The sequence below is a fragment of the Oryx dammah genome, unplaced genomic scaffold, assembly GCF_014754425.2.
Source record: "Oryx dammah isolate SB20612 unplaced genomic scaffold, SCBI_Odam_1.1 HiC_scaffold_17, whole genome shotgun sequence".
Taxonomy (NCBI): domain Eukaryota; kingdom Metazoa; phylum Chordata; class Mammalia; order Artiodactyla; family Bovidae; genus Oryx; species Oryx dammah.
In genome coordinates, this window is record NW_024070201.1 from 79719199 (window position 1) to 79744239 (window position 25041).

General features: G+C 51.5%; 2 protein-coding genes across 9 annotated transcripts in view; one reads left to right on the top strand and one right to left on the bottom strand.

Moving 5' to 3' along the window:
* Positions 1–15150, top strand: part of STX3 (syntaxin 3) — a 46459-nt gene extending 31309 nt beyond the window's left edge. For 2 of the 8 annotated variants that reach the window (XM_040259457.1, XM_040259465.1), the window contains exons 5-11: positions 807–874; positions 3791–3899; positions 4935–5008; positions 5113–5247; positions 6914–7024; positions 8473–8574; positions 11108–15150. In XM_040259457.1, coding sequence (XP_040115391.1) covers positions 807–874; positions 3791–3899; positions 4935–5008; positions 5113–5247; positions 6914–7024; positions 8473–8556 — 581 coding nt within the window. In that variant the 3' untranslated portion in view covers positions 8557–8574; positions 11108–15150. Of the gene's footprint in view, positions 1–806; positions 875–3790; positions 3900–4934; positions 5009–5112; positions 5248–6913; positions 7025–7136; positions 7248–8472; positions 8836–11107 lie in introns of those variants that run through there. The other 6 variants (XM_040259461.1, XM_040259463.1, XM_040259464.1 and 3 more) reach the window with 6 other exon arrangements.
* Positions 14959–20041, bottom strand: MRPL16 (mitochondrial ribosomal protein L16). Its single transcript, XM_040259466.1, has 4 exons — positions 19866–20041; positions 19497–19562; positions 17543–17691; positions 14959–16497 (listed from the first exon to the last, which is right to left on the bottom strand). The coding sequence occupies exons 1-4, from the start codon at positions 19918–19920 to the stop codon at positions 16012–16014; spliced, it is 756 nt and encodes a 251-aa protein (XP_040115400.1). The 5' UTR covers positions 19921–20041; the 3' UTR covers positions 14959–16011.
* Positions 20042–25041: the final 5000 nt, after the last annotated feature.

Here is a 25041-nt window from a genome sequence, read left to right on the forward strand (position 1 = left end):
TCAGCCCCTCGCCTTTTTCTGGTCCCGTTTCCTGCCCCAGCAGCTGCGTGCGTGTGAACAGTGACGTTAGTGATATGAGGGTGCCAGGTAGACTCGTCTGCAGGCCTCCCGGGGGCAGGTGTGCCAGCTCCCCTCACGCCCACTCCCAGCCCTCAGCTGGGGCAGCGCTCTACGAAGCCGCTGCCATAGATTCAGTTCGCCTGGGAGCCCAGAGGCCTCCTCAGGCCCGCGGCTGTCATCTGCATTCTCGCCCCACTTGCTGTCTTTGGTGATGAGTGTGCGCTGTTGGTCAGGGAGAGGTGGCGTTGCTGAGCCTGAAGTGTCATTTCTTCGCCCGCTTTGGGCAGCACTGCCTGTTTCCATGGGGATGGAGTGGAGGTTTCCGGTGGCCGCTTCCAGTCCGGCAGGGAGCCTGTGCCCACCGTCTGCGTGTTCACGTCTGATTTTCATGTTGGCATTCCGAGGGGGGCCCTGCAGCGCACCCATTTTACAGAACGGAGAACAGGAAGGCTGAGCGCACGCGGCCTTTCCAGGTGGCACGCCGGGACGTGGCCGGGCAGGGATTTGAGCCCGGGTCTTGGGTGATGGGGACTCGTGCTGTTAACTGCTGCGCTGAGACGTGGCCGAGGGAGACTCTGCAGTGAAGGTGTCCTAGGGCTCAGACGTGAGCCGGCTTTTGAGACAGGACCTGCCTGCCGTTAGTCTCCGGGGCCGGTGTGTGTGTTTGCGAGAGGAGGCTGCACTGCACAGTGAGTTTCTTGGAGGAGAGCAGGGGCTGCATTGCTGGAATAACCTCTCCCGTCCAGGCATGGAGAGGCATATTGAGGAAGACGAGGTGCGGTCGTCGGCAGACCTTCGGATTCGGAAATCCCAGGTGAGATTCTTGGCCTAGCAACCATCTATCCCAGTCTTTAAAAAATTTTTTTCCCTTAGCTGTGGAGTCTTTTTAATTAAAAAAAATATATTTATTGAAGTAGAATTGATTACCGTATGGTGTTAGTGTCAGACACATGGCAAAGTGATTCAGTTATGACATGTACACGCACGCATGTGTGTATTGCTTTTTCAGACCCTTTTCCCTTGTAAGTTATCACAGGATATTGAATCTAGTTCCTTGTGCTATGCAGTAACCCCTGTTTGATACATAGCAGTGTGTGTCTGTGAACCCCATACTCGTAATTTATTCCCCCACCTCCCCTTTGGTAACTATAAGTTTGTTGTCTCTCTGTTTTGTAAATAAATTCATTTGTATTAGTTTTTAGACTCCACATACTTATACCAGTGATGTTATATGACATCTGTCTGTGACTTAGTGCGTGTGAGTGAGCTACTCTCTGGGCGCATGCACGTTGCTTGAACGGCCGTCTTTCCTTCTTTTGTTGCGGCAGAGGGTTATCCCATTGCATATGTGCGGCACGTCTTCTTTATCCATTCACCTGTTGATGGACACAGATTGCTTCCATCTCTTGGCTCTTGTGACTAGTCCTGCAGTGAACACTGGGGTCTGTGTATCTTTTCTAATTGGAGTTTTCATCTTCTCTGGATCTGTGCCCAGGAGGGGATTGCCGGATCATATGGTGGCTCTGGTTTTAGTTTTTTAAGGAACCTCCCTCCTGTTCTCCATGACACCGTTTACGCTCCCACCAACAATGGAGGAGAGTTCCCTTTTCTAGCTGTGGATCTCTAAAAACAAACAAACAGACCTTGTTTGGAACTCAGTGTGAAGAACTCGTAGAGGGGAGCTGCCCAGGTCGAAGTGGGGGACAGGGCTGAGACCAGCCCTGGTGGCCCCTCTCACACCGTCCTCTCAGGAGGCGCCTGAGGTTCCCAGAGCACAGAGGAAGGTGTAGTGAGCCTCCTTGGTTTATAGAAGAGGAAACTGAAGTCTTCTCTCTGGAGACTGTTGGTCGTCGGTTGTCCAGCTTGGAGTCAGGCTGCTTGGCGGTCATGAAAGATACGGTCCTTGTCACTGAAGAACGGGCATGACGTTCCAGTGCCACAAGGAAGCGATGACATAGGACCCGCAGGAGAGAGGGTAGGAAGGTAGGATCAAATCCTTGTGCTCCCAGCATCGGAAGAGCCTGGAAGGACTGAGGTGCCCAGAGGAGGCTGGGCCTTGGGTGGGTAGGGTGTCAGCATGGGCAGGCTCAGGGAGAGGTTGTCCTTGGAGGCATGTGGGCAGGAGTGGTGTGTGTAGAGTAGGGGTGGTGTAGGGTGGGTAGGGGCAGACGTGAAGAGAACAGTCTGTCTAGAGACAAAAGTTTGTCACAGGATAGTGGGTGTTGAGTTTTTGGTAGAGAACCCAGTGCCATATTCCAGGGGCCTTTGACTGCGGTCTCAGGAGTTTGGATCTGATCAACTAGCTGGTATGCATTTACTTTGGGTTCCAGTCTGTTAGGAGGATAATCTGGTAGCCATTTGAAAACTGGCTCAGCGTGGGGCACGTGGGTCTCTCATTGGGTTTTTGCAATGATTTTGGTCTGAATTTGCCTGGTGATGGTGGGTTTAAAAAAAGTGTAGATATTGGTGATTTGGCAAAGGAAAAACCTTTGTTGGGTCTTGATGCTGAGAAATGGGCAAGGAATAAAAATGGTGATGATTTGAGTTTAGGTACCAGGGCTGTTGATGGAATGCACTGAGTCAGAAGCAAGAAGATTTGAAGCGGGAAAAGCTGGGTGATCCGCTTGAGTAAGAATGCAAGGGTCTTTGGATGTGGAGGGGAGTCGGGCAGGGCCTCTGGGATTCCCAGAGTATCTCCTTTGGCCTCAATTACTCTGTGAGTTCAGCAACACAGGTTAACAGAAAACTGAAAACATGCTTTGAAAAGGTGAGCTGGTGTGAAGTTAGGAAGCCAGAAATGCCGAGTCTTGCCCTTGGCCTTTGGGTTTTTGTTTTTCATTTCTTTTACAATTTTGAAAGATTACTTTCCAGTTATAGTTCTTACACAATCTTGGCTATATTCCCCCTGCTGTAGAACGCATCCTCGAACCTGTCTGACACCAGGACTTTGTACCTCCCTCTCCCCCACCCGTCTGTGCCCTCTCCGCCTCCCCACCAGCCGTCTGTGCCCTCCTCGCCTCCCCACCGGCCGTCTGTGCCCTCTCCGCCTCCCCACCGGCCGTCTGTGCCCTCTCTGCCTCCCCACCGGCCGTCTGTGCCCTCTCTGCCTCCCCACCGGCCGCCGCTAGTTCACTCCCTGTATCTGTGAGTCCGCTTCCTCTCTGTTATGGCCATAGTTTGCTGTGTTTTTTAGATTCCACATATAAGGTGATGTTATACAGCATTTGTCTTTCCCTGACTTATTTCACTTAGCATAATATCGTCTAGACCAGTCTAGGTTGTCACAAATGGCAGGATTTCACTTTTTAATTGCTGGGTGGTGTTTCCTGGTGTCTGCGTGTGTGTGTGTGTGTGTCGCACCTTCTTCATCCAGTCCACTGTCGATGGACGCCTGGGGGGCTTCCGTCTCGCGGCAGCTGTGACTAATGCTGCTGTGAACACTGGGTGCACGTATTGTTCTGAATTAGCATTTTTTTATACATACATATATATACACACACGCACACCCAGGAGTGGAATTGTTGGGTCAAATTGTAGCTCTATTTTTAGTTGTTTTTTTTTTTAGAAATCTCCAGTTTCCCAGTGGCTGCACCAGTCTGCCTTCCTGCCAGGAGCTGCCCTTGGCCTCGCAGTCCTGGGTCTGGTGCTGCTGTGGGCGAGGCCGGGGCCGGGGCGCTGCGCCTGTGCCCCTCACTCCTGGGGGCTCACGGCCTTGCCCTTGTCCCCGCAGCACTCTGTCCTGTCCCGGAAGTTCGTGGAGGTGATGACCAAGTACAACGAGGCCCAGGTGGACTTCCGTGAGCGCAGCAAAGGGCGGATCCAGCGGCAGCTCGAGATCAGTGCGTGTCTGCAGCGCGTTCTGTGCCCTCCTGGCCTGTCGGGCACTGGTCTGTCTGGGCATCAGGGCCAGGGAGGCGGGGCCTCCAGGTGGCTTCTGCCTTCCCTTTTGCGCCCCAGCCAAGGACGGGGCTCACGGCACTGCCGCCGCCTGGACGTCGTGTCTTAGGCTGGAAGAGGGTAGCTCCGTGCTACCAGCTCCAAGCGTTGGTTGCCATGGGAACCAGCATTTCCACATCCATGGAGGGGAATACCTGCTCCGCTGCCCTGCTTCCTGGGGCTCATGGCATCTTTGCTGCCTCTTTGACAGCAGAGAATGGTGCAGGTTGCCCTGTTTGTGAGTTAATACAGCCCTACCCTTTAGGAATCAGTAACTTTAGGAGTAACTTTAGGAATCAGTAGCCATCAGGGCTCCCCAGCGCGGAACATGCTGTGAGTGCAGGATTAAATGAACACCGTCGCAGGCAGGGAGGGCAGGCCGGCCAGGGCCTGGGGACAGGGTGCGCTTGGGCAGAGCAGGGTGGGGGTAAGTCGGTTGGAGGGAGGGCTCACCTGGGAACTGGCCCTTTGTCCTGAGGACTTTGGACCCGGTGGCAGAGTGAGGGGGGCCAGGAGATGTTCCAAGCTGGAAAGGAATATAATCAGACACAGACTTCAGGAGGGTAATTGCTGATAAGGTTGAGGCTGGATTGGGTTAGGGGAGACATTGGAGAAAGGCGAGCAGGCTTGTAAAGGCCACTGTGCTCCCACTGGGATTTCCAGGTGGTTCAGTGATAAAGAATTGTCTGCCCATGCAGGAAACACAGGAGGCGTGGGTTTGATCCCTGGGTTGGGGAGATCCACCGGAGGAGGAAATGGAAACCCACTCCAATATTCTTGCCTGGAAAGTCCCACGGGCAGAAGCCTGGTGGGCTGCGGTCCATGGGGTTGCAAAGAGTTGGACACAACTGAGCGACGGAACATGGCCGTCTTCAGGAAGCTTTTGAAATGATGAGCTTTGATCTTCTATCTGACGCTCTCCTTCTTTTGTTATAAAGCCGGCAAAAAGACTACCGACGAGGAGCTGGAGGAGATGCTGGAGAGCGGGAACTCTGCCCTCTTCACCTCCGGGGTGAGTGATGGTGCGGGGTTGGGGGGTGGGAGTCCCGCAGGGGTCCCCGGGGGGCTGTGGCAGGCCAGGGGGCCGATGGTCCATCTCTCTGCGGCCCGCTGTAGATCATCGACTCTCAGATTTCCAAGCAAGCCCTCAGCGAGATCGAGGGCCGGCACAAGGACATCGTGAGGCTGGAGAGCAGCATCAGGGAGCTTCACGACATGTTCATCGACATCGCCATGTTGGTGGAGAACCAGGTGAGGCGCTGGGTACCGCGGGGGTGGGGAGGGGGCTTCCTGAGGAGGGCGGGGGGCCTCCGAGAAAGCCACGGGGGTCGAGTCGGGAGGGAGAAGCATCGGGAATTGGTGTAGTGGAGTCCCAGTTTCCCAGGAGAGGAAGGCACCTGGGATGCTGACGCTTGGGGTGGTCGCAGCCTTATTCCTGCTGGTTACTCTGGCCTGGAAGTCAGGTCTAAGTAACGTGAGGTCTGAAGTGCTCTGTAACATACCTGTTCCCTCCGGCCTTGGGATCATCATCATCGTTAATTTTTATTAGTGATGCGGGTTCTTAATGGTGATGCCTTAAAACACTCTTCTCATAGGAACTATCGGCGTTTCACTGGTGACACTGAAAACATGGGGTCTTTCCCCCAGTTTATGGTGAAAAGTTAGGTGTCACGGAGATTTTTGTGTTTTCCCACTTTTGCTTTTTCTTCTGGATGAGGTTTTCCAAAAATGTTGACTTTTTTTTTTGCTGAGGAACAACAAAAGCAATGAAGGGACAGCAATAATATCAGCAGGAGAACTCGAGTCCGTCACGGAGCCGAGCTTGACAGCCTGCTCTGTTCCGGGCCAGCTTGCCCAGGGACGGATGGCCCTGTTCCCTGCCTGTGGGGTCAGGGTCACGGGTCCCGTGGCCCCCGCTTCTTAGGGTGCAGTCAGATTCACCGCCGCGTAACGGTGTGGAGCCACTCTCACCGTGAGCTCCCAGTGGCTCTGCCACCTGGGAAGGATCAGAAGCTGCTTCCCGTGTAGCAGGAATCCTAACGGCGCCCGAGCGCCGCGTGGCTGGCTGTGACGCCTTCCTGCTCTGGGCTCGGGTGCCTCTGCTCCACCCCCTCCGGCCCTGGAGCCCGTTCCTCCCGTCCCTCCACCTGCACTCTTGTTTTTTCTCCCCACACTGCCTTGCCGAGGAACTGGTTTGAGATTCAAGTGATGGTAAGTGCTGTTCTCTCTGCAGAAAGCCAGGGGTTGCATGGAATGAAGGTCCAGGTGGGTGGAGGGAATTCCCATCTTAAGATGCACAGAAATCAGTTGGAAAGACTGAACTTCAGGTCAGGAAGTAACAGCTGGAGAAAGGTCGGGACTCTCGCTAAGTGACCATGATCTGTTAACCAGATAACTCAGGGAAAACCAACGTCTTGTTACTTACAGGGCCTGGGGATACCTTAGAGAAAGCAAGCGTCCCCACCTCAGCTGTTTACTGAGCACCCGCTGTGCACCGGGCACTTTCTGTAGTAGCGGGCACTTGGTCCAGACTGAACGAGCTTGGCTCAGATCTGAGTGACCAGGAAGAGGCCAGCCTTCCTAGCAGCATGAGAGATGCATTCTGGCTTCTCTTCTCACGTTTCATTTTAAAAAAAAAGGGGCGCGGGGGACCCTTCAGGGTATTCCAGGCATCTAGACCACGTGCTCCTGGTGTGCAGGGCGCTGTCTCGCACGGAGAAGTAACTGAGTGGATGTTTCGAGGCCGGGTGGCCGCCGCCTCGGCCTGGGAAAGCACCGGCCATCCTGGGGAGGTGTGCAGGGTTACCCCGCGGAAGGCCGCACGGGCAGGTTTCCAGGCGCTCCCCGTGGCCTCGCACGAGAGCTGGGACCGTCGGGGGTGCGTGCCCAGGGTGTGACCGCAGTCTGTCCTCCGCAGGGGGAGATGTTAGATAACATAGAGCTGAATGTCATGCACACGGTGGACCACGTGGAGAAGGCTCAGGAGGAGACCAAAAGAGCCGTCAAGTACCAGGGTCAGGCCCGGAAGGTGAGCCCCCTGCCGCCCCCGGAGGACAGGTCCATCGTGTGCGCTCTCTCGCTGTCTCCTCCCTCTCCCCGTCTCTGTCTCTGCTGCCGCCACCTCTTGCATCCGGGGAAAGGGCGCCATGATTGACCGTATTGAGAACAACATGGACCAGTCCGTGGGCTTCGTGGAGCGGGCCGTGGCAGACACCAAAAAGGCGGTCAAGTATCAGAGTGAAGCTCGCAGGGTGAGCCCCGCGTCTCGGCGGGACCGGCCGGCTTCTTCTCTCCCTGGCCACCCCCGTCCATGTCCCTGAGGTGCCCCTGCCTTCCCTCCGTCCAGCCTCCTCCTCCACCAGCTCTCCCTGGGGAATAGCTCCCCTTCCCTCCCCGGTGTGTCCCGCATGGATCTGGCTCCCACCGTCTCCACCCGAGAGCCCACCCTGGCAGGCAGCTCTGCGGGATGGACCCGTCCCTGCCCAGCGTTGCTGCTGCTCTGCTGGACAGGACTCTCGGTCCGTCCGGGGTTACGCAGCTCCTCTGCCCTTTAGGAGCTTCCTCTGCGCTGCCTTCCACTCAGCCCACACCTGTCCTCTTCGGTCTCTTTTCCCTGCTGTGAACCCAGCTGTGTGCTGATGTCTATGTCAACGCTCAGGGCACACCTGTGTTTTCTACTTGATAGATCAAACAGTTGAGAATCACTTTAGTCCCTGGCCACCTAGGAAGCGTAGGAACCTGGGATTCACATTCGGGTTCCAGCCCAGCTCTTCCCATCACCTCATCCTGCTCCACGGCCCGCCCCCACCTCTGGTTCTGGTGTCCCTGTTGCTTGGAGCCTCTCTGCCCAAGTAGCCAGCTCTGGTGGGGTCTGCTTTTCAGCCTGCTCGTTTCTGACTCGGTGCTCTGATACTTCCATGCTTCAGTTCTTTTCTTCCTGCCCTGCCTGTTGCTTGGGCAGGTGTCTAGGGAGCTGGGAAGTTATTTCACATGATGAATCCTGTCCTGTTCACAACAGGACCTGTACTTTCAGGCCCTCAGTCACTGTCCTGGGTTTGACAGGTGGGAGTGTTCTTTGGGGGAGAGAGGGATGGGAGTTTGCATTTAGGACTGTGTCAAATACGTCTTCATACTCCCCTTGAAAAGGAAAAGCTCAGTCCCGTTATATCTTGGTTAACTGCTGCTTGGAGACCCCGTGACGGTTGCGGTCACGTCTGTCCACGCGTGAGGGCTGCAGTGTGAGCGCGGAGCTGGAGGAGGCCCCGTATTGCTGCCTGCTGGCACTGCTAGTGCAGAGGCAGCTTAACCAAGAGATCCCAGCAGAGCGTCTTTACATAGGGATGTCAGCTTTTCATTCCACTCCGCCTGGGTTGATAAGATGCTTCCAGTGCAGAGGTGGGTTTTGGATGGCTGACTGCGGCTTTTCGGTGGTTTGTAGTAACGACTTGTTTTTATTTCTCTTATCCCTCTCTCCAGAAATTGGTAATTATCATTGTGATAGTAGTTGTGTTGCTGGGCCTTTTAGCGTTGATTATCGGACTTTCCGTTGGGCTGAAGTAAGGGCGGCCGTGCTGACATGTAAGTAAAGGGAAGGCTCTCGGGACTCTGGACCCGCTCGCTCTCGAGAACCTAGCCTGGGATTTCCGGTTCTGCGTCTCCTCTCACGGCTGTCCGCAGACACGCCGAGTGCCCCACACTGTCAGTCCTGTGCCTGCTCTTACCTCCGTCTTGTCCTCTTCTTGGGTCCTGGCTGCAGCCGGGCTCGGTCTCTCGTTGGTTTGTGCCCCAAGGGGTCTGGCTCTGGTCTTGTCAATGTGTTCTTTGTTTCCCGAGCACCTCGTCTTCACTCTCTGTCCTGAGCAAGCCTGCTCCTCAGCTGGGTGCGGTCTCCGGCCGGGATCTGGGGTGTGTCCTCTGAGTTCTCGCTGTCTTTCAGGGCTGGTGGGCTTTGCCTTCCCTTTCCTTTCCTTGTAAATGGAGCTTTGAATCGGGATTCATGGCTGTAGGGTTTTGTTGGTGGCTGACTGGCTGGATCTCGAATCGCTAAGGTTTTTTGACTGTGCAGTTGTGCTAACACCTAATACAGGCATTATTGGCTCCTCACCCCACCTTCAGGAGACAGGCGCTGTTATCATCTCTGTTTTATAGGTGAAGATGCTCAGGCTTAGAGAGGTTAAGTAACAGGGCTAAGTTTGAGCACACAGCTAATAGTGGACCTAGGGGAATTCTATGTCAGAGCTACTCTTCGTAAAACAAGGTGGCCATTTATCATCGTCTATAAAGTCTAGAGAGCCTCAGAGGATGGCGACTTTAAAATTCAGGATATTAATTTGTAAAAACTCTGGTTAAAACAACAGAGCTGGCCACTGACCCAGGGCTTCACGTATGTGGCAGCAGCACGGCACGAGAGACCTGTTCTTGGGACCGCGAGGACTGCCGAGGCTTCTCAACTAAAACACAGCGTTATGTATGGTTAAGAACAGACTGGTAAACACTGAAAAGGCGAACGGAATTAACTTTCGATATTATTGCCGATAATCTTACGGCACTTTCACACACTCGGATGTGGTTTTACATGATTCACACTATGTCATCAACAGTTTGGTACCCAGTTACAAGGTCACAAGCATCATTTCTCAACACTCAAATCTTTGGGAATCTCATGGTCAACAAGATTGTGAATATACTCTCAATTATTCAACCTGTTCCCAACGTTGGAGGTTTGCTATTATTGTTTTGCTATGACTAACGTATGATTAACTTTTACAATGTTTTCCTCTTTCTTACAAATTCATAGAAGGTGGGTTACTGGGGTAATAGATACATAGACGTGATACCAGAGCTGACCCTTCACTTTTTCCCTGTTTGCCTTTTTTTCCTTCCTCCTCCTCCCATGTGACTAGAGGATCTCAAAGTCAGATTATTTTTAACCCTAAACATTCAACTTCTTGATACATACATCCATTAGGTGACTGATCTCTCATAAGTAATTAATTGATTTGCTTTTTCCCCCTCCTGGTACTTGGACTCTAGTCCTTGACATTTTTTTTTTTTTTTGTAGATTTTTGTTCTGACTCTTCACAATCCCCCTGGAAAGGATATTAACATTAAGAAAAGGTATAATAGTCAGTATCTCTCCACATCCATGGATGAAAGATGTCTTCCAAATTCACAGAGCCCCTCAGCATTCCTAATTCCAGGAATTCAGAATGTAAATCATTTTGTAAAATGAGGAGGCAGATCAATCCATTGTTTTTAGCTGACTTACCCGACTTCTAAGATGCTAAGTTGCTGAGCCCTTGCTGGGTCGCTTCCCTGTTCCCTGACCGAGTCCAGGCCGACTGGCACACAGGCCTGGACTCGGGAGTCAGACCTCAGAACAGAAGACAGCCTACGTCCGTGCTCCCCACTTGTGCTCTAGGCTAACAGCATCACCCCCATTTTCGTCGGGGAAGCTCGGTGGAGCTCAGCTCGCAAGGCAGAGCCACCGTGACAGGCCTCCTGGACATTTCCGTGTCCTGTTCGCTGTGCCTTTCTGCTTCTAAGACAGGCTGGGTGGGCGTTGAGGGAGTGAGAAGACTCCAGTGCCAGCAAGCCTCTGAGCCGCATTCGGAAGGAGCTGACGGGGGCCCTGCACACCGCACGGGTGTCTTTCTCCAGCGACCGTGCCTCTCCCCCCACACGTCCGTCCCTGGAGCTGACAGCCCCTGGGAAGGGTCTAAGAGGCCCAGGGGTTTCCCTTTTTCCCTCTGTCTCTTGTAACAGGGCTTTCAGATCTTCCCAGGTGGCTCAGTGGTGAGGGATGCGCCTGCCAAGCAGGAGATGTGGGTTCAATCCCTGGGTCAGGAAGATCCCCTGGAGAAGGAAATGGCAACTCACTCCAGTGTTCTAGCCTGGGAAACCCCATGGACAGAGGAGCCTGGCGGGCTGTAGTTCATGGGGTCACAAAGAGTTGGATACACCTGAGCCGCTCAATAAGACCAGGACGTTTGGGCTCTTGCGTGCTGGGTGCTTCCTTCAGGCCCCGTCGTGGATGCCTGTCGGCTGTTGGGTTGCGTGGTGACTCTTCCACGATTCTGTTTGCAGCTCATCTCTCCTCTCCGTCTTCCAGGTGTGTGGCTGAGTCTTACTGTCACTCTTCACCGTCAGCCGGGGTGCTGGCCCGACCAGCATCTCCCCCAACCCCGCCTGTCATAGAGCCCGGTTTCACCCCAGCCTGGTGTGGCCGCCACCCCTGCCTTCAGATGGGAGCGGAGTGTGAATGGCCTTCCTGAGAGAGCCCCGTTCCTTTGTTTCCCTGTAACCACCCCTGGGCCTGACGCGCCCGGGAGGAGCCTGAGCCCCTCACCACCTTTCCTGCCCCCCCGGCTCTGAAGCACCTCCTCCTGGACTGTGGGAACCACGCCGGCTTCTGTCTCCCCTCCGATGTGTCAGACTGTGTCCTGTGTCTTGGGGAGCCCACCCGAGACCTCCCCAGGTGCTGTGCTGTCTACCTCACAGAGTGTTCTCCCCAGCACTGTAATGGTTTGTTTTAAAGAGGGATATCTTTAACAAAGCAAGGGGATTCTTCCAAGTTTGGCAACAGTAAGACCTGGGCCGGAGCCTTCTGCCTGGCAGGATCCCAGGCCTCCCAGCTTCTGGTCCTCGTCTGGAAGCAGGAGGCACAGGCAGAGGTCGCTGTGGTCTCGGAAGCTGCCTTCTCTGCAGCGCAGCCTTGAAACGACGCTCTCAGTGTGCTGAGCTCCGTGGCCACCTTCCACCTCTGCCTCTGCTGTACTTCCTCACGTGGACTCAGGGACGCACCGCCTGAGACCGTCATCTGATTACTGTCTGTCCAGGCTGGGCTGTGGCGTCACCCTTGCCGTGTCTGGGTCTGGGGAGCTGCTGCTGACCGCAGGGAGGCCCAGAATAACGCAGCCGGGACCCAGGCCCTCGAGGTGCAGGCTCTGGGAGCTTTCAGACGGGGCAGCTGTGAGTCAGGCATTTCATGTGTTCCCGATGCATTTCTATAACCGTACGTGTGACATGTATGTGCACATGTGCATGGGTCTCTCAGGAAGTAGGGAACTGGAAATGAGGATAGTCTAACTTCAAGAGAGTAACTTGAGCTCGGCGAAAAATCAGGAATTCATGGTAGAAACGTGATCTTCTCCTGTCATCGGGAAACTTGCTGTTTTCTGCACAAGCGCTCAGACCACCCAGATGGCTGGGGTGGGCACCAGGCGGGTCCCCGCTAGCAGACACGAGGAGGGACGAGCTCGCCACCCCTCCCCACTTGCTGCCCAGGCTGGGCTTGTCCTGCGAACACCCCATCGCAGTCTGGTTTTGTTCACGTGACCGTGGGGCTGTCCTGTGTCCAGGACTAAGGCAGCTCGGGAAGCCAAGGTCCACTCAGCAGTTCTTCCTGCTCCCAGGTTAGTGGACTTGATAGATTGCTTGTCACCCCCACGCGTCATGGAGGAAACAACAGCCAGGAAATTCTTAAGCTCCCGGCTGGTCCCGGCCAGCCTCCCGATTCGTACTTCAGCTTTGACTTGAGTGCTTTCTAGGATAGGGGAGCAGCCTGACCCAGGCACCCCACCTTCCTGTGCCAGGGCCACTCAGCCAGCGCCCAGCACTCGGACGGAGCCGGGGGGTCCCCGTTGCCTGTGGCTGTGATGTCCGACTCAGGCCTGGCTCCAGCAATGCAGGCAGCCAAGCTCCAATCAGACCTTTGCTCTCCTGAGACTCAGGCCTGGGGCTTATCGTTTGGATACAAGTGAAGGGTTTTTTTGTTCTTTTTTAAAAATGTAAACTGGATAATTTTAATCGCTAATTTAAAAATAAATGACTCTATGTACTGACTGAAGTTTTGGCTCCAGGTCCCTGTGAAACACTTGCTGATGGGCTGCCCCACGTGGTGACTTGTGTTTGTTTTGGAAAGGGGTGAAAAAAATTTTTAACCGTGTGCTGGAGCAGGTGGATCCAAAGTTCCAATTTTTGAAAATGGTTTAACTCCCAAAGAATGCACTGTAACGATCCATGTATTTGGATCTTAGATTTCAAGGGATTCCCCCTGAAAGACTTTGGCTGACTCACTGAGAACACCTGTGGCTCTGGGTAGGTGGGGTGAGCCTGATGTCACGCAGCCGCAAGGCAGAACGCTCCTCTGAGCTTGCTGTTGACTGTGACTCTTCACGGAGAGGTGACGTGTCTCTCAGCATCCTGGGTTCTAGAAGCCAGATCCATCTTCCTCCCCCTTCACGTCTGCTTCCGCACCCAGACCCATCCCTGTCCGCCTTCCTCTGAAACCCTCTCTGCAGTGCCGTCATCTCTCACGTGCTTTTTCTTTCCTCGTCTGGATGAACAGAAGAAGATTATGATCATGATCTGCTGTGTTATCCTTGCGATCATCTTAGCTTCTACTATTGGGGGCATATTTGCCTGAAAAAAACCAACAGGTGAGCCAGCTCTGGGGGCCGGGGGTGGGGAGGGGGTCAGACCTGTTTTCACCCGAGATGCTTGTGTCCTGAAGGCTTGTCACCCGGTGCTTTAATCTGCGTGGGATTGGGTGCTGCAGTAACAGTTGGAGAAAACCCAGAAACAGGGACACGAGTGAAGAGGGAGCTGGTAGAGCATGGGTGGACCAGGAGGCAGAAAGAGGCCGTCTGTCCTGTAAGCAGGTCTGGCAGCAGAGGGTTTTGTTGGGAATCCTTTGCCTAAGGGTGTTGGCTTCCTGTGGCGAAGACCCTCCCCCAGCGAGGGCTTCGGCACATGGGAACGGTGGAGAACAGACTCGATATTGACTAGAAGCACCCTGAAGCTCTGGAGCGGGCCCCAGGGCGAGCCCAGAGTAAGTGACGTCCTTCCCTTCGGAGGCCAGGAAGGCTTTTGCAGCCGAGCCCTGAGCGCTGCCGCGGCTGCCCTGCCACATGCTGTGATCTCCCCTCCGTTTCTGTCGTCCTTTCAGCCCTCACAGATGGACCCCCACCTGCTTTCTCAGCGCTTCTTCCACCTCTGTGGGGCCGCTGCTTCGCCGCCGCAGACTCCTCCCGAGTCGTTCTTTCCGTTGTGAAACCTCGTAGGAAACAGGACCTCAGCCTTCTCTCCATTCAAAGTGACGCAGAGGGAGACTTAGGAGAACACGGCCTTGGGCGGCAGGCAGGGTGACTGGGTGGGGGGCGTGGCACTTTGTGGCGGGTTAGGACGGCGGTACACGGATGAGACTGCGTAGGAAGGGGACCCCCTTAGGAAATGGACTTGGAGCAGGAGCCCCCCGACTCCAGCTGTTGGGGGCGGGACTTCACCGCGGGGGGCCGTCCACCCGCTGCTGCTGCTGCTGCTGCTGCTGCTGCACTTCCGGTTCCAGGTCTCACATTTGACCCACCCTCCGACCCCTTCCTTCTTCAGAGCCTCCTCCCTGAGGCGACTGTACAGTGATAGAGCTCGAGCATGGCTCCTCACTGCTGTATCCACAGTGCTTAGCACAGTGCCCGTCACTTAACAGCTGCTGTCTGTCCACTTTACTATGCTGATTTCTGCTATGGACGAATCCTTGGATTTGATTCTTAAACACTTTAAGCCATCAGTGGGAAATGATCTATATCATAAGTCTATAAAAATGCCAGAGTGGGTTGATCCACTTATGCAAAAGTACAGGAGTGCCCCTCACCCCCCATTTCCACAACATACACTTTAAAGTCCTTTATCTACGGGAGGCGGGGATAGGAGGTGTGCATAGCCTGTGACTTTGCGGAGAGGGCTGGCCCAAGGGTTGTGGTTCTGTAATTAAACGTGGACCCCAAAAGAAACAGGCTTATGCTGTGACTGAAAGCCCCACAGTCATCAACACCACTGCTCCGTGAGCCCTAACAAAGAGGTGACGATGTTAGGTCAGAAGGCCAAATGAACCCGTCTTTATTCCGATTCATGCTGCCTGCTGAAACGGGCTGCAGTGGCCAGCAACGTGTGTACAACAAACTGTTCCAAACACTGTCCTCTATTCAAGGTTTGGGTGTGTTCTAATGCAGCTTAGTGATTATTGTACAAGAGTCACTAAAAATACATTAAAATCACAGTATACGATTCTTGAGCATTACTCAACTGCTTAGATGAATCTGTACTTTGGAAAGTAAATTATTTTGCCATCAAGTCTAACTTTTTAAGAAGGGGGGGGGGTAAAAAAATGGACACTTCAGTCAGTGTGCTGTTTTCTGCCCACTTTCAAAGCAAATATTTCTATCAATCTCTATCTCCTTTGGTTTGCACACAGGATGGCAACCACTGCTAGCTAGCTCTGAAAACCAGATGAACTTTGTTCAAGGCAGACATGGAGCTGGAACCATGGGCCTTTGAATGACCCAGGCCCTCGCTCATTCAGCAGTAGGGACCTGAGTGCCGGGCAGCCCCTGCCCTGTGCTAGGACCTATAGGGACACAGACGCAGAGCCAAGCACCCTCCATCCTCAGAGGGTTTCAGGCCTAGGTAGGAAGGACCACAGCATTCAGCTTTTCCATCAGTTCCTTTTGCTAAAAGGCAAGGCTATGTCTCTTGCCACACTGTCCCAACACCCCCCCTTCCACGACTGAGAGAAGATGGGTAGCTGGGCGTAAATAAATATGTTGTCAATTATTTTGTGTACTGCTGTTTTGTTTTTCTGGAAACAGAAGTTTGTAACTAGTAAAGTGGCATAAAAACTAGCTCCTGAAGTGTGTATATATAAAAGGTTAACTTGTATCAGAGGTGGGAAAGGAAACGTGATTTAGCCTTGAAGACAGTCCTCTTTCCGTTGAGAACCAGTCAGTTAGGTCTGATTCTTAATCCTTTAAGGGACTGAGCGACCAGTGAGAAGTCACATCATCTTGAGCTGATGCTCACACTTTAATATAATGCACTTAAAAGAATCTGACAGGTGATGTACAGTTTTTCAGCGCGTCTCTTCATATGCTGCTCCTTGGTTATGACATCAGAGGTACCCAAAGACCCGAAGGACTGGCTTAGGGGCACGAAGGCGTGGATTCCCGCTCCTGAGCCTCACTACACGCGCTCAGGCATGTAGAACTTGCCCCAGTACCGCCCCCGGTGGGTCAGGTCATAGGGGCTCAGCACCTTCCGTATCCCCAGCATGTTGGCGGTGGCGATGCGCTCAAAGGTCCAGGGGTTCTGGTTGTTCCGTTCTCGCTCCTCTTGGTCTTTCTGCATCTTCTCTAGAGTCTCACGGCTCACGGCCTTGGCAGGGAAAGGCAACTTGTGGGCAACTTGGTTAAGGATGCCTTGTACCTCCTGGAATTCGCAGCGCCCGCCCACCTCGACTATGAGGCGGCCCGCCTTCACAGGAGTCACGTAGTGGTCGATGGCACCCTTGCCGCCCCCCATGCGCTGCCCCATACCCTTGCGGGTGATGGCCTTGAATGGGGCTGGTACTCGCCATAAGGCAAACATGTTCTTGGGGTCCATGAAGCGGTTGATTGTCAGGCGCATCATTTCAAAATGCCCCCAATGGAGGTAACCGCCACCCAGTGCCTAGAAGTGAATGGAAGCATTAGAAACACATAGAAATTTAGATATCCTTCATTTGTGCTTTAATAGGTGGTGCTAGTGGTAAAGAACCCTCCTGCCAATGCAGGGGACATGAGAGAGACAGGTTCGATCCCTGGGTTGGGAAGATCCCCTGGGGGAGGCCATGGCAACCCACTCCAACATTCCTGCCTTGAGAATTCCATGCACAGAGGAGCCTGGCAGGTTAGAGACCACAGCATTGCAAAGAGTTGGACACAACTGAAGCGATCTAGCACGGCTGGGTGCTCTTCTTAGGTCTCTCATGCTAACTGTGGCTTCAATGATACACATCAAAGTAAGAATATGAATTCTAACAAGCGCAGTGGAGGGAAAGCCCAGGGTATGATCGTAACAGAATAACTGCAGACCCACTTCAATGGACAGCCAGGGAAGACCTCTTTGAGGAGGTGAGGTTTATAGCTAACGCCAGAAGTGAACGAACCAGCCAAGGGAAAACAGATGAGCGTTCTAGGCAGAGGAATGGCACACGCGAAGCCCACAGTGAGCCTGAGCAGAAGCCAGTGTGGCTGGGGTGGAGAGAGGAACGCGGAGCACACCGCGGTGCTGAAAGGCTGGTAGGGGCTGGTTGGACAGGCTTTGGGAAGCAGACTTGAAAACCTCTGGCTGCCTGGTGGGAACAAAACCGCCGTCCACAGCCATCTGTGTAGGTAACGACGTCAAGCTTTCACAGACGCTACCTGATGAGCAGGATATGTCTAGACATCCCACATACTGAATCATGGATAATCCTGATCAGAGGTTTGAGTAGATCTCACGGTCTGACTATGGGATAAATGAGGTTAACTTCTTCCGTCTCCTGCTTTTACATTATTTTCACTCCACATTAAAAAACGTTTATGACTCAATGCTTACTGGGTGCTCCACATCAGTTTAAAGAGCTGCTGGTGGCAGTTCTAGTGAAAGCTGTGGAGGAAGAGACCAGAAGGAACCCAAGGGGTCTGTTTTAGTCCCTGGCTTCCGTCCTGTAGCCGTCTGACGCTGAACTCACCAAGATTGCAAAGTTGCCTTCTGTGAACTCAGTGGCTTCAGTGGAAGGACCTCGTATGTCACGCAGGTTTTTAGGCTCTCTTCTCACTTTTGGCACAAGTGGTGCCCTTTCAACAAATCTCAGCTTGGGCTTTTCAGGAATGGAGACATCTAAAAGGAGCATAGACAAGCAAGAATAAGTCAAACGAAAGGATTTGACTTCGGTCAATGTTGAAGGATTCATTTTTTTCCTAGACAGATTCATAACAACCAGGTCAAAGCCTTAAAGTTACCACTCAACAACAATTCCAAAAGTGTATTAGATTTACCTTGTGGATACTTTCATTGACACTGGAATCGTTTGACTATGACAGTTGTTGATAGAAGTGTTTTTGAACCTTTTAAGATAGCAAAGTTTTAAATTGCCAACCAAAATGCCTTTTTAAAATGCCTACCCTAAAGGGACTGTTAGGGAAGGTATAGAGATATGAGACAGTCACAAAATAACACAAGGTAACATTTTTTTGTGTATGTGAATGTTTCACATGCTGCAATTAAGCTGAATTCTTTACATGCATTATCTCTTAATCTTCAAAACAACTTTATAGCCCTGTTTTTTTTTTAGGGCTTCCTTTTTAAATTTTTTAAACTTTTAAAAGTTTAACACACATATATTAAAGGGTCCAATATAAAATGTGAATTATCACAAAGTGAAGACACAAACATGCACACATGACTATCATCCAGACCAAGAAATGGAAGGTGGTAATTTTAATCTCCATTTTATAGTAGAGGAACTTCAGGCCTGGAGACATTTTATAATTTGATCTGGGCCATCCAAAACAGCAAAGCCGGACAGTACGATACTATATTGTACATAAAAGCAGTTAAGTTGTCCTGCTTGTCACATTCTTACTGGGAGACTTACAACCTAGTGCTCCTTTGATTTATGCTCTTTGCTTTATCTGTGCAAGGGCATTTCACATGTTCAAGGTTATTTCACACGTTCAAGGGCATTTCACACTGGGAGCTGTATACGCCCTACCATGTGCTTGCCTGGTGAAGGTAGGTGGGCAGAAACCCAGGCCACACACACTACGTCTGTATCAGCTCTGACACTTTGACAATATGGAAAAAAATTAACTTGTCATTTACAGTTATTTCCATAGTAAAATAAGCATGGGTCTGTGATGGAGTCAAATATAAAACAAGAGATTTTAAGGACTACAAAAAACTGCCCCCTGCCATTTCTATGTGTCTTGGGCTTCCCTGGCAGTTCAGCAGTAAAGAATCTGCCTGTCGATGCAGGAGTTGTGTGTTTGATTCCTGGGTCAGGAAGATCCCCTGGAGAAGGAAAGGGCAACCCACTCCAGTATTCTTGCCCGGAAAATCCCATTGTCAGAGGAGCCTGGCGGGCTATAGTCCAAGGAGTTGCAAAAGAGTCAGACACCATGAGCACACAACAGAGAAACCTAGTGACATTTTCTCCCGTCTCCAAGGCTGTATGCACTCCAGTGGGTGCAGTAGTTTCACAGCTATTTGTACAAGATGAGGCGCTTCAGAAGTCCAGGCATCTTTCATATTTTTGAGATTTCCAATATATTTTCAAAAGTGACAAATTTATCAAATTGTGGCTTACCTTGCTGTTTCTATTAATAAACTAATGCTTTTCACACAGTAGGTACATGCACATGTGACCTCATCTGGAGCAAGCACCAGAAGTCTAAATGGGAGGCCGATTAGGTGCAGCTGAGAAGGGGTTTCGGGTCTGGCACCAGTTGCAGGGCATAGCGGGGGTAATGCACTGATGAGGTTAGCGTTGAGAACACTGCCCGGCGCAGAGTGTGCCTTCAGCACACGATCACTGAATGGATGAACGGGGATGGGGGCACAAGAGCACGCCTGCTCGTCACCCACCCCCCGCGAGGTTCCATCACCGAAGACGCTTATCAACCAGAAGACAGGTAAGCTCTCACCTTCAAACGTTGGCACCGGGAGCAGCGTCTTCAGGCCGGCACGGGCGGGCGGCGCTGCCCACGAATCTACAAAGAAAGGTCAGATTACACCCCGAAGGCGGCAGGGCCGCGGCCTGACGCTCCTGGCAGAGCTGTCCTGGGGGCCGCGGGCTCCACTCCGGGAGACCCGAGGCTCTCGGCCCCGAGAAGGACCGGCCGGGGACTCGGGGCGGCCCCAGGTCGCGCGGACGGTTCTGCACGAGTCTCTCCGCGAGGGGCGGAGGGCGCTGCAGGCCCGCCCGCGCTTCAGCACTCGCGAGGGGTCCTCAGGCGATGCGAGACACCCGACGGGCGGCGGGGGTGAGGCCTGGGGGACAGGGGACAGCTGACCTGACAGGGCCGCTCGCAGGAGCGGGGCGCGGGCGCCACTCAGCAGCCGCCACATGGTCCCGCGCGCGGGGCCGCCGAAGGCGACGCCCGTGAGCCTCGTCCCCAGCGGTTCCGGCCGCCGCTCCGTCGGGCCGGAAGTTGCGTTCGCGCCGGTCCAGGCCGCAGGGAGTCCCGGGTGGAAGCGGAGGCTCGGGACCTGGGTTCCGGCCTGGCGCCCGCGCGGCCTGGCGGTCCGTCCCGAGATGGGTCCGGCGGGGGCGGGCGCTGTCTCCGCGGAGGACCGCGCGGAGAGGGCCGGGCGCGCGTGGTGAGGTGCTGCCGTGCGGTTCACTGCAGCCCACCGCCCCTCGTACCTCCTCCCTCCCGGGAGAGTGGGAAAAAGCGACGGACGCACGATCACCTTAACGTTTCCCGGGCACTGCACTGAATGCGCCTCGTCCTGGCGTTGAGTCCTCAACAAATCTCTGCAACCAGCGCGTCCGTACACTCCGCAGATTCCATCTGCCAGGCCAGAGGTTTCTTTCCGCACGTCCCTCACCGGGAAAGTGGTGCAACCCGATTTTGAGCTTAGTCTGCGATTCCGAAACGCAGTGAACGCACAATGTCAAAACCTGGTATCCAGTTAAAATGAAAAACGGTGTGATTATTCTGGGAGAAGGTTGGGCAAGTCATCTTTATGGGCCCGAAGCTTTTTCATATTTAGAAAGCGGCTCTTTCCCCAAGCTTCTAGACGGAAAATGAGATTACCAGTCGAGGCTGATATCTACTGTACTCAAGTCCTGCTAAATCCGCGCGTGGTTCTCCAAGGATTAATTTCGTAAATGGCAACAATAAAACCTGTAATCTCGCAGAGCTGTTGGGAGAACCCTCCCTGCCCACAGTTTTATGTACTTCTTGACTGTTTGCACGCTGAATCTGTATCAGATGAGTTAGTGGGGTTTATTGCAGCCATTCATATCTGTCCCAAGAACGGCTCTGAAAGCGTTAAACTGCCCGCCACCCCCCACCTGCCCGGCCTGGGTCAGATTTTGGGCAGCTCTTCTGTGCTCTCCTTGCCTCTCCACAAAAAGTGGGCGATTCCCACGTGCTCAGGCATTTAAAAGTCTCAAGCTGAACGCTGTATAATATTGTTTTGGGTGGAGAATAAACCTGCAGTACAGACACTCCTTGATTGGGCTCTTAAGTCTTTTGGTACCCTGAAACGTCTACCTCATTACTTATTTTAAAAGAACTAAACATTAACTCAAATTTCTGCATTTAAGTAGTAACTGTAATGTCTATTTTTTTCTTTGTAAGAGTTAAGTACAATGGAGGGTACAAATATGAAAATCCAGTGATCCTATTTTTATGAATTTATGTAGAAAGGATATGATGGGAATACAAATAGCTAACACTGAGATATGAGAAGAATAAATAAAGGGTGTGAAAAATGGAAGGATGGACCTGAGGTCTCCCCAGATCACAGAAAATGATTTTTCCCCTCAAATTTTTCACAGCTGTTTACTTACACGTCTCTTCTGATAGCTCAGGGCTAGTTCTTTGTAGGAAAATGAGGTTCAGGGATTACATGAGTTGCTATACAGCTAGTATGGTGCAAAATAGGGAATCTTGACAGACTGAGTTTTATTGGAATGTTTGCTAGCATCTCCAAAAAGCTGGTTTTCAGACTTTCCTCAGACCTTCATTAAACATGTAAATATCTGGTTACAACTTATTCAGTTCAGTTCACTTCAGTTCAGTTCAGTCGCTCAGTCGTGTCTGACTCTTTGCGACCCCATGAATCACAGCACGCCAGGCCTCCCTGTCCACCATCTCCCGGAGTTCACTCAGACTCATGTCCATCGAGTCCGTGATGCCATCCAGGCTTCTCATCCTCGGTCGTCCCCCTCTCCTCCTGCCCCTAATCCCTCCCAGCATCAGAGTCTTTTCCAATGAGTCAACTCTTCTCATGAGGTGGCCAAAGTACTGGAGTTTCAGCTTTAGCATCTTTCCTTCCAAAGAAATCCCAGGGCTGATCTCCTTCAGAATGGACTGGTTGGATCTCCTTGCAGTCCAAGGGACTCTTAAGAGTCTTCTCCAACACCACACTTCAAAAGCATCAATTCTTTGGCACTCAGCCTTCTTCACAGTCCAACTCTCAATCCATACATGACCACTGGAAAAACCATAGCCTTGACTAGACGGACCTTAGTCGGCAAAATAATGTCTCTGTTTTTGAATATACTATCTAGGTTGGTCATAACTTTTCTTCCAAGGAGTAAGCGTCTTTTAATTTCATGGCTGCAGTCACCATCTGCAGTGATTTTGGAGCCCAGAAAAATAAAGTCTGACACTGTTTCCACTGTTTCCCCATCTATTTGCCATGAAGTGATGGGACCAGATGCCATGATCTTTGTTTTCTGAATGTTGAGCTTGAAGCCAACTTTTTCACTCTCCTCTTTCACTTTCATCAAGAGGCTTTTTAGCTCCTCTTCACTTTCTGCCATAAGGGTGGTGTCATCTGCATATCTGAGGTTATTGATATTTCTCCCAGCAATCTTGATTCCAGCTTGTGTTTCTTCCAGGCCAGCGTTTCTCATGATGTACTCTGCATAGAAGTTAAATAAGCAGGGTGACAATATACAGCCTTGGAGTACTCCTTTTCCTATGTGGAACCAGTCTGTTGTTCCATGCCGAGTTCTAACTGTTGCTTCCTGGCCTGCATACAGGTTTCTCAAGAGGCAGGTCAGGTGGTCTGGTATTCCCATCTCTTTCAGAATTTTCCACAGTTGATTGTGATCCACACAGTCAAAGGCTTTGGCATAGTCAATAAAGCAGAAATAGATGTTTTTCTGGAACTCCCTTGCTTTTTCCATGATCCAGCAGATGTTGGCAATTTGATCTCTGGTTCCTCTGCCTTTTCTAAAACTCCCGCTTGAACATCAGGGAGTTCATGGTTCACGTATTGCTGAAGCCTGGCTTGGAAAATTTTGACCATTACTTTCCTAGCATGTGAGATGAGTGCAATTGTGCAGTAGTTTGAGCATTCTTTGGCATTGCCTTTCTTTGGGATTGGAATGAAAACTGACCTTTTCCAGTCCCATGGCCACTGCTGAGTTTTCCAGATTTGCTGGCATATTGAGTGCAGCACTTTCACAGCATCATCTTTCAGGATTTGAAATAGTTCAACTGGAATTCCATCACCTCCACTAGCTTTGTTTGTAGTGATGCTTTCTAAGGCCCACTTGACTTCACATTCCAGGATGTCTGGCTCTACATTAGTGATCACATCATCATGATTATCTGGGTTGTGAAGATCTTTTTTGTACAGTTCTTCTGTGTATTCTTGCCACCTCTTCTTAATATCTCCTGCTTCTGTTAGGTCCAGACCATTTCTGTCCTTTATCGAGCCCATCTTTGCATGAAATGTTCCCTTGGTATCTCTAATTTTCTTGAAGAGATCTCTAGTCTTTCCCATTCTGTTGTTTTCCTCTATTTCTTTGCATTGATCGATGAGGAAGGCTGTCTTATCTCTCCTTGCTGTTCTTTGGAACTCTGCATTCAAATGGGAATATCTTTCCTTTTCCCCTTTGCTTTTCGCCTCTCTTCTTTTCACAGCTATTTGTAGGGCCTCCAGAGACAGCCATTTTGCTTTTTTGCATTTCTTTTCCATGGGGATGGTCTTGATCCCTGTCTCCTGTACAATGCCATGAACCTCCGTCCATTGTTCATCAGGCACTCTATCTATCAGATCTAGGCCCTTAAATCTATTTCTGACTTTCACTGTATAATCATAAGGGATTTGATTTAGGTCATACCTGAATAGTCTAGTGGTTTTCCCTACTTTTTTCAATTTGAGTCTGAATTTGGTAATAAGGACTTCATGATCTGAGCCACAGTCAGCTCTTGGTCTTGTTTTTGTTGACTGTATAGAGCTTCTCCATCGTTGGCTGCAGAGAATATAATCAATCTGATTTTGGTGTTGACCATCTGGTGATGTCCATGTGTAGAGTCTTCTCTTGTGTTGTTGGAAGAGGGTGTTTGCTATGACTAGTGCATTTTCTTGGCAAAACTCTATTAGTCTTTGCCCTGCTTCATTCCGCATTCCAAGGCCAAATTTTCCTGTTACTCCAGGTGTTTCCTAACTTCCTACTTTTGCATTCCAGTCCCCTATAATGAAAAGAACATCTTTTTTGGGGTGTTAGCTCTAAAAGGTCTTGTAGGTTTTCATAAAACCGTTCAACTTCAGTTTCTTCAGCGTTACTGATTGGGGCATAGACTTGGATAACTGTGGTATTGAATGGTTTGCCTTGTAGACGAACAGAGATCATTCCGTTGTTTTTGAGATTGCATCCAGGTACTGCATTTCAGACTCTTTTGTTGACTGTGATGGCTACTCCATTTCTTCTGAGGGATTCCTGCCCACAGTAGTAGATATAATGGTCATCTGAGTTAAATTCACCCATTCCAGTCTATTTTAGTTCTCTGATTCCTAGAATGTCGACGTCCACCCTTGCCATCTCTTGTTTGACCACTTCCAATTTGCCTTGATTCCTGGACCTGACATTCCAGGTTCCTATGCAATATTGCTCTTTACAGCATCAGATCTTGCTTCTATCACCAGTCACATCCACAACTGGGTATTGTTTTTGCTTTGGCTCCATCCCTTCATTCTTTCTGGAGTTATTTCTCCACTGATCTCCAGTAGCGTATTGGGCACCTAATGACCTGGGGAGATTCCCTTTTGGTATCCTATCATTTTGCCTTTTCCTACTGTTCATGGGATTCTCAAGGCAAGAATACTGAAGTGGCTTGCCATTCCCTTCTCCAGTGGACCACATTCTGTCAGACCTCTCCGCCATGACCCGCCCGTCTTGGGTTGCCCGGAGGACATGGCTTGGTTTCATTGAGTTAGACAAGGCTGTGGTCCTAGTGTGATTAGATTGACTAGTTTGCTGTGAGTATGGTTTCAGTGTGTCTGCCCTCTGATGCCCTCTTGCAACACCTACCATCTTACTTGGGTTTCTCTTACCTTGGGCGTGGGGTATCTCTTCACAGCTGCTCCAGCAAGCATAGCCGCTCCTCCTTACCTTGGACAAGTGTAATACTACTACTTATTAAGAAACTCTAAAGATGAGGTTCAGGAATTCCTGTCATGAACTAGCCCTCTCAGTGATTCTGATACCTAATCAAGTTT